Raw genomic sequence first — 15,905 nt, forward strand, 5'->3', positions numbered from 1 at the left:
ACCCAGGGCATCACACACAACAACAACAAAACAATAAAACACTCTCCCACTGTTTACCCAGGGCATCACACACAACAACAAAACAACAAAACAATAAAACACTCTCCCACTGTTTACCCAGGGCATCACACACAACAACAACAAAACAATAAAACACTCTCCCACTGTTTACCCAGGGCATCACACACAACAACAACAACAACAACAACAACAATAAAACACTCTCCCACTGTTTACCCAGGGCATCACACACAACAACAACAAAACAATAAAACACTCTCCCACTGTTTCCCCAGGGCATCACACACAACAACAACAAAACAATAAAACACTCTCCCACTCTTTACCCAGGGCATCACACACAACAACAACAACAACAACAACAAAACAATAAAACACTCTCCCACTGTTTACCCAGGGCATCACACGCAACAACAACAAAACAATAAAACACTCTCCCACTGTTTTCCCAGGGCATCACACACAACAACAACAACAACAAAACAATAAAACACTCTCCCACTGTTTACCCAGGGCATCACACGCAACAACAACAAAACAATAAAACACACTCCCACTGTTTCCCCAGGGCATCACACACAACAACAAAACAATAAAACACTCTCCCACTGTTTACCCAGGGCATCACACACAACAACAACAAAACAATAAAACACTCTCCCACTGTTTACCCAGGGCATCACACACAACAACAACAACAACAACAAAACAATAAAACACTCTCCCACTGTTTACCCAGGGCATCACACACAACAACAACAACAACAAAACAATAAAACACTCTCCCACTGTTTACCCAGGGCATCACACGCAACAACAACAAAACAATAAAACACTCTCCCACTGTTTACCCAGGGCATCACACACAACAACAACAACCAAACAATAAAACACTCTCTCACTGTTTACCCAGGGCATCACACACAACAACAACAAAACAATAAAACACTCTCCCACTGTTTACCCAGGGCATCACACACAACAACAACAAAAACAAAACAATAAAACACTCTCCCACTGTTTCCCCAGGGCATCATACACAACAACAACAAAACAATAAAACACTCTCCTACTGTTTCCCCAGGGCATCATACCCAACAATAACAAAACAATAAAACACTCTCCCACTGTTTACCCAGGACATCACACACAACAACAACAACAACAAAACTATAAAACACTCTCCCACTGTTTACCCAGGATATCACACGCAACAACAACAACACAATAAAACACTCTCCCACTGTTTCCCCAGGGCATCACACACAACAACAACAACAACAACAACAACAAAACAATAAAACACTCTCCCACTATTTACCCAGGGCATCACACACAACAACAACAAAACAATAAAACACTCTCCCACTGTTTACCCAGGGCATCACACACAACAACAACAACAACAACAACAACAACAACAAAACAATAAAACACTCTCCCACTGTTTCCCCAGGGCATCACACACAACAACAACAACAACAAAACAATAAAACACTCTTCCACTGTTTCCCCAGGGCATCACACACAACAACAACAACAACAAAACAATAAAACACTCTCCACTGTTTCCCCAGGGCATCACACACAACAACAACAACAACAACAATAAAACACTCTCCCACTGTTTCCCCAGGGCATCACACGCAACAAAAACAAAACAATAAAACACTCTCCCACTGTTTACCCAGGGCATCACACACAACAACAACAAAACAATAAAACACTCTCCCACTGTTTACCCAGGGCATCACACACAACAACAACAACAACAACAATAAAACACTCTCCCACTGTTTACCCAGGGCATCACACACAACAACAACAAAACAATAAAACACTCTCCCACTGTTTCCCCAGGGCATCACACACAACAACAACAAAACAATAAAACACTCTCCCACTCTTTACCCAGGGCATCACACACAACAACAACAACAACAACAACAAAACAATAAAACACTCTCCCACTGTTTACCCAGGGCATCACACGCAACAACAACAAAACAATAAAACACTCTCCCACTGTTTTCCCAGGGCATCACACACAACAACAACAACAACAAAACAATAAAACACTCTCCCACTGTTTACCCAGGGCATCACACGCAACAACAACAAAACAATAAAACACACTCCCACTGTTTCCCCAGGGCATCACACACAACAACAAAACAATAAAACACTCTCCCACTGTTTACCCAGGGCATCACACACAACAACAACAAAACAATAAAACACTCTCCCACTGTTTACCCAGGGCATCACACACAACAACAACAACAACAACAAAACAATAAAACACTCTCCCACTGTTTACCCAGGGCATCACACACAACAACAACAACAACAAAACAATAAAACACTCTCCCACTGTTTACCCAGGGCATCACACACAACAACAACAAAACAATAAAACACTCTCCCACTGTTTACCCAGGGCATCACACACAACAACAACAACAACAACAAAACAATAAAACACTCTCCCACTGTTTCCCTAGGGCATCACACGCAACAACAACAAAACATTAAAACACTCTCCCACTGTTTCCCCAGGGCATCACACACAACAACAACAACAAAACAATAAAACACTCTCTCACTGTTTACCCAGGGCATCACACACAACAACAACAAAACAATAAAATACTCTCCCACTGTTTACCCAGGGCATCACACACAACAACAACAACCAAACAATAAAACACTCTCCCACTGTTTACCCAGGGCATCACACACAACAACAACAAAAACAAAACAATAAAACACTCTCCCACTGTTTCCCCAGGGCATCATACACAACAACAACAAAACAATAAAACACTCTCCTACTGTTTCCCCAGGGCATCATACCCAACAATAACAAAACAATAAAACACTCTCCCACTGTTTACCCAGGGCATCACACACAACAACAACAACAACAAAACAATAAAACACTCTCCCACTGTTTACCCAGGGCATCACACACAACAACAACAACAACAACAACAACAACAAAACAATAAAACACTCTCCCACTGTTTACCCAGGGCATCACACACAACAACAACAAAACAATAAAACACTCTCCCACTGTTTACCCAGGATATCACACGCAACAACAACAACACAATAAAACACTCTCCCACTGTTTCCCCAGGGCATCACACACAACAACAACAACAACAACAACAACAACAAAACAATAAAACACTCTCCCACTGTTTACCCAGGGCATCACACACAACAACAACAAAACAATAAAACACTCTCCCACTGTTTACCCAGGACATCACACACAACAACAACAACAACAAAACTATAAAACACTCTCCCACTGTTTACCCAGGATATCACACGCAACAACAACAACACAATAAAACACTCTCCCACTGTTTCCCCAGGGCATCACACACAACAACAACAACAACAACAACAACAAAACAATAAAACACTCTCCCACTATTTACCCAGGGCATCACACACAACAACAACAAAACAATAAAACACTCTCCCACTGTTTACCCAGGGCATCACACACAACAACAACAACAACAACAACAACAACAACAAAACAATAAAACACTCTCCCACTGTTTCCCCAGGGCATCACACACAACAACAACAACAACAAAACAATAAAACACTCTTCCACTGTTTCCCCAGGGCATCACACACAACAACAACAACAACAAAACAATAAAACACTCTCCACTGTTTCCCCAGGGCATCACACACAACAACAACAACAACAACAATAAAACACTCTCCCACTGTTTCCCCAGGGCATCACACGCAACAAAAACAAAACAATAAAACACTCTCCCACTGTTTCCCCAGGGCATCACACACAACAACAACAAAACAATAAAACACTCTCCCACTGTTTACCCAGGGCATCACACACAACAACAACAACAACAACAATAAAACACTCTCCCACTGTTTACCCAGGGCATCACACACAACAACAACAAAACAATAAAACACTCTCCCACTGTTTCCCCAGGGCATCACACACAACAACAACAAAACAATAAAACACTCTCCCACTCTTTACCCAGGGCATCACACACAACAACAACAACAACAACAACAAAACAATAAAACACTCTCCCACTGTTTACCCAGGGCATCACACGCAACAACAACAAAACAATAAAACACTCTCCCACTGTTTTCCCAGGGCATCACACACAACAACAACAACAACAAAACAATAAAACACTCTCCCACTGTTTACCCAGGGCATCACACGCAACAACAACAAAACAATAAAACACACTCCCACTGTTTCCCCAGGGCATCACACACAACAACAAAACAATAAAACACTCTCCCACTGTTTACCCAGGGCATCACACACAACAACAACAAAACAATAAAACACTCTCCCACTGTTTACCCAGGGCATCACACACAACAACAACAACAACAACAAAACAATAAAACACTCTCCCACTGTTTACCCAGGGCATCACACACAACAACAACAACAACAAAACAATAAAACACTCTCCCACTGTTTACCCAGGGCATCACACACAACAACAACAAAACAATAAAACACTCTCCCACTGTTTACCCAGGGCATCACACACAACAACAACAACAACAACAAAACAATAAAACACTCTCCCACTGTTTCCCCAGGGCATCACACGCAACAACAACAAAACATTAAAACACTCTCCCACTGTTTCCCCAGGGCATCACACACAACAACAACAACAAAACAATAAAACACTCTCTCACTGTTTACCCAGGGCATCACACACAACAACAACAAAACAATAAAATACTCTCCCACTGTTTACCCAGGGCATCACACACAACAACAACAACCAAACAATAAAACACTCTCCCACTGTTTACCCAGGGCATCACACACAACAACAACAAAAACAAAACAATAAAACACTCTCCCACTGTTTCCCCAGGGCATCATACACAACAACAACAAAACAATAAAACACTCTCCTACTGTTTCCCCAGGGCATCATACCCAACAATAACAAAACAATAAAACACTCTCCCACTGTTTACCCAGGGCATCACACACAACAACAACAACAACAAAACAATAAAACACTCTCCCACTGTTTACCCAGGGCATCACACACAACAACAACAACAACAACAACAACAACAAAACAATAAAACACTCTCCCACTGTTTACCCAGGGCATCACACACAACAACAACAAAACAATAAAACACTCTCCCACTGTTTACCCAGGATATCACACGCAACAACAACAACACAATAAAACACTCTCCCACTGTTTCCCCAGGGCATCACACACAACAACAACAACAACAACAACAACAACAACAACAAAACAATAAAACACTCTCCCACTGTTTACCCAGGGCATCACACACAACAACAACAAAACAATAAAACACTCTCCCACTGTTTACCCAGGGCATCACACACAACAACAACAACAACAACAACAACAAAACAATAAAACACTCTCCCACTGTTTCCCCAGGGCATCACACACAACAACAACAACAACAAAACAATAAAACACTCTTCCACTGTTTACCCAGGGCATCACACGCAACAAAAACAAAACAATAAAACACTCTCCCACTGTTTACCCAGGGCATCACACACAACAACAACAACAACAATAAAACACTCTCCCACTGTTTACCCAGGGCATCACACACAACAACAACAAAACAATAAAATACTCTCCCACTGTTTCCCCAGGGCATCACACACAACAACAACAACAACAAAACAATAAAACACTCTCCCACTGTTTACACAGGGCATCACACACAACAACAACAACCAAACAATAAAACACTCTCCCACTGTTTACCCAGGGCATCACACACAACAACAACAACAAAACAATAAAATACTCTCCCACTGTTTACCCAGGGCATCACACACAACAACAACAAAACAATAAAACACTCTCCACTGTTTCCCCAGGGCATCACACACAACAACAACAAAACAATAAAACACTCTCCCACTGTTTACCCAGGGCATCACACACAACAACAACAACAAAACAATAAAACACTCTCCCACTGTTTACCCAGGGCATCACACACAACAACGACAAAACAATAAAACACTCTCCCACTGTTTACCCAGGGCATCACACGCAACAATAGCAAAACAATAAAACACTCTCCCACTCTTTACCCAGGGCATCACACACAACAACAACAACAACAAAACAATAAAACACTCTCCCACTGTTTCCCCAGGGCATCACACACAACGACAACAACAAAACAATAAAACACTCTCCCACTGTTTACCCAGGGCATCACACACAACAACAATAAAACAATAAAACTCTCTCCCACTGTTTCCCCAGGGCATCACACACAACAACAACAAAACAATTAAACACTCTCCCACTGTTTACCCAGGGCATCACACACAACAACAACAACAAAACAATAAAACACTCTCCCACTGTTTACCCAGGGCATCACACACAACAACAACAAAACAATAGACAAGAAGCAATAGCTCTCACAAGCAATCTGCCTTATGGGGACACGGCCAAAACCTGCCTTATGGGGACACGGCCAAAGCCTGCCTTATGGTGACAGGGCCATAGCCTGCCTTATGGGGACATGGCCAAAACCTGCCTTATGAGGACACGGCCAAAACCTGCCTTATGAGGACACGGCCAATACATATCTTATGGGGACACGGCCAAAACATGCCTTATGAGGACACGGCCAATACATATCTTATGGGGACACGGCCAAAACCTGCCTTATGAGGACACAGCCAATACAAATCTTATGGGGACACGGCCAAAACATGCCTTATGAGGACACGGCCAATACAAATCTTATGGGGACACGGCCAAAACATGCCTTATGAGGACACGGCCAATACATATCTTATGGGGACACGTCCAATACATATCTTATGGGGACACGGCCAATACATATCTTATGGGGACACCTAGGTCTGCCTAGGTTTCTACAATTTATTATGGCATCACATTCTATGTTTCACATTATGTACGTACCATGATGTTAACCTGAACCTTCTGGGGACACGACCAGAGCCTTTTTTATTAGGACATATACTGTATTCATGATGAGGGTAGATTCTCTACCCAACAGCAATGCACTCTTTTTGCATTCAACCCCCAAACACATCAGTGTAAACTATCTGACAAGAGATGCCTAAAAGGGATTTCTGCAATTATAGAAAAAAAAATTCCCCTTTGCATTAAACGTTAATTTGTTTTTCTGCAAACACAACATTGCGGTGGAGGGTTATACCCTGAATACCAAATTCAGGACGTGTGGTATTTTCAACAGTTACTTAATGAAGGACTTAGGATTCCCTTGGGGCACTGTGGCCTAAAAACCTCTGGCTCTCATCCAAGTTCTCAGTTGACAGTAGACTTGTTGTTATTCCTCCATCTATATCTCTCAACTGTCCTTTTCGCCATTATCACTCATTTTCTCCTGTCCCTGAGGGCTGGAGGAAGAGCCGCCTGGCTAAACCCCCAACAGCCAGCCACGCTACCCCCAAGCTTATAATTCAACTCAGTGATTTGCAGCGCCATAAACACAGCAGGGACATTCGGTGAAACTAACAATTTGCACAGATCACAAAAGCTTTTCGTTTTCCATTTCTTTGAGTTGAATACAGGTGATCACTGGAGGAACCGCTGGGACATGGTGTCAAGAACAAAACTGTGAATCGTCAAGAGGAGATGAGGTAAAGGGTATAATGACAACACAAATTGTGCTAATTTAGGAAGTTACACATGTAGCAAATACAAAGGGGTACAAAGAGGCATGCCCATCTCCCATACCCAGAACAGGACTAATTCAACAACACAAACATAAAATATCTTTTTTCTTTATTTTAGCATTAGTTGCAGGTATGACACACAAAATGGGTGATAAATCCAAAGAAATACAGTGAAAAAGAAGCCTAATTATATATAGAGCACAGAACAGAGAAGAATTATTACAAGGTGCTGGCACCATTACAAGGTGCTGGCAACATAGGCAATGTAATCGTTGCACAGCTCTCAGAAACATCCCGACAGAATTTCATCTCTTCGGTACCCTTATGTAGCAATTGACAAGGGTACCTCTCAGGAGTCTAAAATGGCCTCCTCTCCTCTTACACCATTCTGCACTGAAATTACAACATGGTCAAATTCTCAAATATCCACCATGTCGCTTCGACTTGTCCAAGTTTTTTTTTTTTTTAGATCAGAGCAGTTGAAGGAGAGAAGACACAAGAGGAAGAAGCAACTTCAGAGTACTGAGATACACCCCAATGTCATAAACCGAGTGTGACAGGAAGTGATGCGGGTAGTAATGGTTACCACTTCCTGTGATATATTATATCATTGGGAGATAATAATATTAAAACCTGGTGAAGAATGGCACAATGTGACAAAGCCCTTCTGTTATGATGGACAATAGTGATTTCAGTGAAGTACAGTATGTGTTGAGTTTGCCAAGTATAGTAGTAGGTCTGCGTCCAAGTCAGAAGAAATCAATAAACAGGTCTAAATTTGACCTTCTGACAAATATTTTGTAACAACATGAGGCATGGCAAAATGATACGGATCATTTCACAGATAACAGTGTAATATGTGTGAATGTGTCTTTTAAAAAGGGCGTAGGTAAGCTTCAAAACCTAAATCAATTCTCAATTATTATGGCACACTCATTTTTCATTTACATTCAATATGATCTGGGCATCTTTGTGAAACCAAACAGACTCTACAGCATGAACAGTACATGTAAAGGTGATAATGTGCTAGGAACTATAACATACACCTTATAAGAGGATGTTATTGATGCTTTCTAACGGCTGCCTATCATTCTGCTCGGTTTACTTTTATGTATGGTGTTTCTTCTTTTCCATGTATCTGTTTCTTCTTTTCCATGTATCTGTTTCTTATCACACCTATTGTACACTGCATATGCTCACACATGTACACGACCCGCTCGGACCAAACCAGGCGTATTTTTCTAGTACTTTGTCTTTGCATCACAAAAATGCTTTCTGCATCAAAAGTCACAATACCAACCAAATTACAACTCAATAACAGCCAAATTCGGTGGCTACAATTGTCTCGTAAGTTTCATTCTTGATGATCTATGACTGTTAGTTTTTCACAGAATTTGCATTCGTGTCTTTGGATGGGTAACACTGTATGAATGTCAACGTAACGAGTAAAAAAATACAAGTGATTTATTATCGATGATTGTGTAATATGTTTCTGGGGGTCTATAAGCCTGACTTTGTGTGAGCAGGTCACATATAGGTGCATATATACTGCATTTTATATGTTGAGACCTATGTTGTGCTTCCAGTTCTCCAACATAAAACATTGATCATAAACCTTTATAATAGAGCTTCGTTACATTTACAAGTTATACAATTACCAAATAGGTTTAACGTCTTATGTTTCCATCATCCGTTTTTGATACTTCAGCAATGCAAGGGAGACAACAAGAAGATAAAAAGAAGTTAAAATCATTTTCCCAACAGAAAAATATAAGAAACAAGACCAACAAGTCCTCAAAACGTTTTTGTTTTCTCTTCATAACCAACAATGTATGGAATTTTTCTCAAATTCTTTTAGTCTTTTTTTTTTTTTACAATATGTTTTTAAAAACCAGCTGGTTAAAGTAATGGAGGGTCTCATGTAGATCTTCCACAGGCAATCTTCACAGTTTGTGTAAAAGCAGAGAAACATTCTCGCTAGAGTAATAAAATATCAATATTATGATCATTATTCATATTTTTCTCTCCCATTGTTTGATATAAATGGTGGAGGTGTGTGGGGCAGCGAGGCTTACAGTATTCCATCTACCGGCATCTTTTACTCCCTGTACAACACAATGTTTAATTCAATAATAGTTCTGTTCTTTTCTTTAAAAAAGTCAGTTCGGCTGGGATGGAGACTCTTTCGGAATCAGCGAGGCGATCAATCGACTGTCTTTGTCCTCATACAGTATGTGTTCTCTGACTGTCTTTCTGAGAAACTCCACAGCCCTTCCTCTCTTTGTAGTCCATCGCTTTCACCCCTCCTGTCCATTTATACTAACTCCTTTATTGAAACGGCCACAACTGCCTGGTTTGTGACATCTTGCAATAGTCCTGGGACCTAGGCCCCCCGGTCTGCCTGACTATCCCCCAGCTTGCCCTAAAACACGCACACACACACACACACACACACACACACACACACACACACACACACACACACACACACACACACACACACACACACACACACACACACACACACACACACACACACACACACACACACACACACACACACACACACACACACACACCTTCAACTGAATCCCTTTGAGCAAGCATGCCTTCCACCAGCACTTGTGGGGCAAAATAAACATGTAGAAAATAGCCCATCAGTGGAAACATCACTATCATCATCATAGGTGTGTTTGGTGTTACCATCCAGGCTCACAGTTCGGTCTGTTCTGTTGTTTGTGATCTGAAGGCACTTTGTTTCATGGCAGGAAGTGGCTTCTGTTCCTCAGCTGCAGGGTTCGACCGGCTGGTGGAGACCAGAGACACCTCTCTTCTCATCTGTCTTCCACCCTTCCTTTTTGCTCTCTATCCTCTACTCCTACCTTCCACTCCTTTCCCCTCTGCCCTCCACCTAGCCTTCAATTGTCTGTTTGTCAGACTGTCTGTCCATCTCCACCCACCTCTCTCTGACTGCTACAGACCTCCACCTCCCTATACAGGTCATCTGTCCTAACCCCAAAGCCCTTCCTCCACCTCTCTCCTACCCCACTCCACCCTCTAACCCTCCTCTCTTCAACTCTCTCTCCTACCCCACTCCACCCTCTAACCCACCCCTCTCCACCTCTATGCCCCACCCCTCTCCACCTCTATGCCCCACCCCTCTCCACCTCTATGTCCCACCCCTCTCCCCCTCTATGCCACACATCTCTCCACCTCTATGCCCCACACCTCTCCTCTCCACCTCTATGCCCCACAACTCTCCACCTCTATGCCCCACACCTCTCCTCTCCACCTCTATGCCCCACACCTCTCCACCTCTATGGCACACCCCTCTCCACCTCTATGCCCCACACCTCTCCACCTCTATGCCCCACACCTCTCCACCTCTATGGCACACCCCTCTCCACCTCTATGCCCCACACCTCTCCACCTCTATGCCCCACACCTCTCCACCTCTATGGCACACCCCTCTCCACCTCTATGCCCCACACCTTTCCACCTCTATGGCACACCCCTCTTCAACTCTCTCTCCTACTCCTCTCCATCTAACCTACAGACCCCGAGTCTGGAGCCTGCCTGGGGTCTGCCTGGGGCCTGCCTGGGGTCTGCCTGGGATCTGACTGGGGCCTGCTTACTTGGCCTCATATACCCTCTGTTGGCCACTTGGACTGGTGAGGACAATGTTGTGAAATACTTAGGCAGCTACTGGGTAAGAGGGGAGAGAGAGCTGGGATAGATAACTAAATGTTGTCCGAGTTTCTGTTTTCTACTGCACAGCATCAAGTAGAGAGAGAGAGAGAGACATGTCAAGGTGTGAAGGTCAGGGTGGCTGGGCAGAGTGAAAATTGTTCTTGATGTGTATCAGGTGCAACTCCAAAAAGATAAGACAGACAGAGAAAAGCTTCGATTCCATGTGTTTTTTTTAAGCCGGGGAAAAGTCATTTTGTTCTTCAAAAAGTCACCAATGTCTCAATTCCCACTTACCTTTCAATTAAAGTTTCCTAACTGATTGGCAAAATTGTTCTTGTGCTTTACAAATAGTTCTCCCGCTGCGCTTGTGAACACTCTCACTAAAGTCCAGGCGTCTCAACACCTGGCTGTGCTTCTCTCTCGTAACAGTGCTCACAATCCTGCGCATGGGGAGCAATTTTCTGGAAAAGTTGTCTCTTTAAAAAAAATTGCGGAGCTTATTTTATTATGTTTTATGTGGTATTTTTTTCCTTTTTTTCATCTGTTTTAAAGATTTTCGTCCCTCTTGGTGGTCTGTGTTTGGAATCCCTCGCCGCCGCCTTCTGAATGCATGAATCTTTGGTGATTGGATGCTGAGGGTACAATAACATAGACACCAGGGCCGAGGTCGGGCCCGTGACCGGTTCGGCCCGTTTGCCTCCGCCAGATGGCGCAGGGCAGGGTCACCTATGACCCCACCGGAATGTCATCGCCAAGGTGACAGTCAGCAGCCATATATGGGCAGATGTAGACGGGGCAGCGGATCTGAGATCTAAAGGGGGCGGAGACAGAGTTACACGTTTGTTCAATAACATTTGGCATCATCTTGACCCTGAAATCTGTTCCCTCACAAAAATATCTCCAGTAATAATATCCAGTAATTCTTAGTTAAAATGAGACATTAGACGAACTTTCATTAAAACACATGCTGTTTCCATGGTGGCAGTCAGGATCATGTAATATTCATGGTGAGAGATGGTAAATCCATAATGCATGGAGAGAGTCTGTCCTCGACCTGGGAAACTAACTCCTTAACTACTAATGAAGTGATTAAAGTGATCTGAATGATAATGGAGCCAGATACACTGCAGACAAACATTGTCTGAAACTACTGCCAGTAGATTGGTTGCGCTTGACTGGATATTGTTTAGTTTACTTTAGTTTATTAAGATATTACTCCTGGATATTGTAACTGGAGATATTTTGTTTGACATATTTTGTTTTACATAGTAGATGTTGAAATAGTGACCAGTTATGCTCAAAATCTTATTCATAGCGACAGCTCAAAGTCTGATTGTGTAATTAATTTCTCAGTTTTGCTTTTCTAGTTAAGTAACACAGGTGTTGTGAGAACAAGTAAGTAGGAATGTATTCATTTGACAAAAAAGCAATATTACAAATTGTAGAGAGGTTCGTTACAATGGTTCACAAGTGATTCCCTTTATTCAATTCCCAGAAAAATCTATCAACACTCTTTCAATCTGTTAACTTCAAATCAAATTCAAACTAACATGTTTATTTCCCAGGAGTTTGTGGTGTGTTTGTGTGTGAGAGAGAGAGTGTGTGTCCATTTAGAAGCTGACTTTAATCAGACTTCCTCTCCCTCCTGCAGTGAGCAACACAGTCCTCCTTCTCCTCCTCCTATCTTGTCAATATGGCCGCCTCGTCAATTGCAGGCCATTACCTGTCATGCTTTTCTATTTTTGTTCTCTCTCTCTCTCTGTTTGTTCCTCCTTGTCTGCAATTACAGTGATCCCCTCCCCGCGGACTGTCGCTCGTTCCGTCGCTCCGTTTGGTCGGGACGGCTATCATTCATGTGATTACAGCCATGTTGCTATGGCAACCCCACCCCTCTCTTTTTTGAAAGACACTATAGCTGCCGGTTAGAATTGGCCCTCCTGAGACAGAGAGAGCGAAAAAGAGAGAGCGAGAGAAAGCACCTCTGCAAGACCCCCTCCCGAAGGACCTGCACCCACACCACAACATCACCAGCCACACCCCAACCAGCTAAGACGACCCCAAGCAAACCCTGACCACACCCTATATAGGCCCCCCCCCCATAAAAAAACCTATGCCTCTTCTGCAAACCCAATGCCCCTCGCCCCTCTGGCAAGGACCTCAACATGACAGCAGGACATATGCCCAGGCCGTGAGCAGAGCAACAGGCCCAACCCCCACTAATGCACCCTTCCAAGCCCCATCCTGCAACCTAAGAGGTATGTATCAGATGCTCAACATGCTCTGCTCATACCTACTGTGATGGTCTGGGCCTAAACCACACGAAAACAACACTAGACACTATGGAACAGGAAGCTTTTACTATCTCTAATGGCTGTCTTCGGGTGAAAGAGAGGAGGACCAAAATGCAGCGTGATGATAATCCATAATTTTAATTAAGATATTTAAACGACGAACAAAAACAACAAACTGACAGAAGGAACCGAAAACGCTACAGTCCTGAACATGGGAACACAGAACAGATGAACACACGAACAGGAACAATCACCCACAAACAAACAGTGAAAACAGGCTACCTTAATATGGTTCCCAATCAGAGACAATGACAAACACCTGCCTCTGATTGAGAACCATATTAGGCCAAACAACAAAACCAACATAGAAACACAAAACATAGAATGCCCACCCAGCTCACGTCCTTGTCACGCCCTGGCCTTATTATTCTTTGTTTTTTTTATTATTTTAGTTAGGTCAGGGTGTGACATGGGGAATGTTTATGTTTTGTTGTTTTGGGTGTTTATTTGGTAAAGGGGTTAATGGGTGTAGGATATGGTTTTGTGTTGAGTGTAGATGTTTAGCATTGTCTATGGTGGTTAGTATTCTAGGGGAGTCTATGGTTACCTGAATGAGTTCCCAATTAGAGACAGCTGATTTCGGTTGTCTCTGATTGGGAGCCTTATTTAGGGTAGCCATAGGCTCTCATTAGGTGTGGGTAATTGTCTATGTAAGAACGTTTGTAGCCTGTTATGTTTGTGCACAACGTTTGTAGCGTCACGGTCGTTTTGTTGTTTTGTTAAAGTGTTTTGTTCGTGTTCATCTTCGTGTTGTTATAATAAAAGAAGATGGCTTATTTTCCAAGTGCTGCATTTTGGTCCGTCAATCCACCACACGATCGTGACAGAATTACCCACCATAGGACCAAGCGGCATGGAAGGCGGCAACAGGACCTACCACCAAAGGATTTCTGGAGTTGGGAGGAAATTCTAGACGGGAGAGGACCCTGGTCACAGCCAGGGGAATATCACTGCCCCAAGGCAGGGATAGAGGCAGCAAGGCGACACGGGAGGAAGCCCAAGAGACAGCACAAAAAAATTTTTGGAGGGGGGCACTTGGAGCAGTCGGCGAAGTTGAGGGGTGAGTCTGAGTGTGTCGAGGAATTATTGGACAGATTGGAGGAGAGTGAACGAAGGGGAGATTATGAGACATTCGAAGAGTTGTTGACGAAATTGGAGGAGAGTGAAGAGAGAGAGCTGTTGGTTTGGCAGAGTATGCAATGCATTCTTTCTGAGGAGCGTATTAGCTGTCCGATGCCACCTGTGTCAGTTCCTCGTACTCAGCCTGAAAATCGTGTTAAAGTTCGGGAAGATTTGATGCCGGCTGTACACACCAGGTCTCCAGTACACCTTCACAACCCGGTGTGTCCTGTTTCTACTTTGTGCACTCATCCTGAGATGCATGTCCCCAGCCCTGTACCACCAGTTCCGGCACCAAGCACTAGGTCTAAGGTGCGTCCCCAGAGCCCTTTACGCACTGTTCCTGCTCCCTGTACTAGCTTTGAGGTGCGTGTTTCCAGCCCATTACCACCAGTGCCTACACCACGCATCAAGCTTCCTGGGTGTCTCCAGAGCCCTGTTGTTCCTCCACGTACTAGCCCTGTGGTGCGTGTCTCCAGCACATTACCACCAGTGCCTACACCACGCACCAAGCCCTCTGTGTGTTTCCAGAGTCCTGTACGCACTGTTCCTTCTCCCCGTACTCGCCCTGATGTGCGGGTCCTCAGCCCGGTACCACCAGTACCGGTACCACGCACAAGGCCTATAGTACGCCTTGAGAGTCCAGTGTGCCCTGTTGCTGCTCCCCGCATTAGCCCTGAGATGCGTGTCCCCAGTCCGGTACCACCAGTTCCGGCCCCACGCACTAGGCCTAATGTGCGTCCCCAGGGTTCAGTATGCCCTGTTCCTGCTCCCCGCACTAGCCCTGAGTTGCGTGTCCCCAGCCCGGTACCACCAGTTCCGGCACCACGCACTAGGCCTAATGTGCGTTCCCAGGGTCCAGTATGCCCTGTTCCTGCTCCCCGCACTAGCCCTGAGATGCGTGTCCCCAGCCCGGTGCCACCAGTCCCGGCACCACGCACCAGGCCTACAGTGCGCCTCAGCCGGCAGGAGTC

The 15,905-nt window shown here is 43.9% G+C and overlaps 1 protein-coding gene across 4 annotated transcripts in view; it reads right to left on the reverse strand.

Annotated features, from left to right (window-relative positions):
* Positions 1 to 10,986: 10,986 nt before the first annotated feature.
* Positions 10,987 to 15,905, reverse strand: part of LOC129825376 (MAM domain-containing glycosylphosphatidylinositol anchor protein 2-like) — a 416,697-nt gene continuing 411,778 nt past the window's right edge. For 3 of the 4 annotated variants that reach the window (XM_055885438.1, XM_055885439.1, XM_055885437.1), the window contains exon 18: positions 10,987 to 12,272. In XM_055885438.1, the coding sequence (XP_055741413.1) occupies positions 12,184 to 12,272 (89 nt within the window). In that variant the 3' untranslated portion in view covers positions 10,987 to 12,183. The remainder of the gene's footprint in view (positions 12,273 to 15,905) is intronic. The other variant, XM_055885440.1, reaches the window with a different exon arrangement.

This window comes from Salvelinus fontinalis, chromosome 27 (assembly GCF_029448725.1).
Source record: "Salvelinus fontinalis isolate EN_2023a chromosome 27, ASM2944872v1, whole genome shotgun sequence".
Lineage (NCBI taxonomy): Eukaryota > Metazoa > Chordata > Actinopteri > Salmoniformes > Salmonidae > Salvelinus > Salvelinus fontinalis.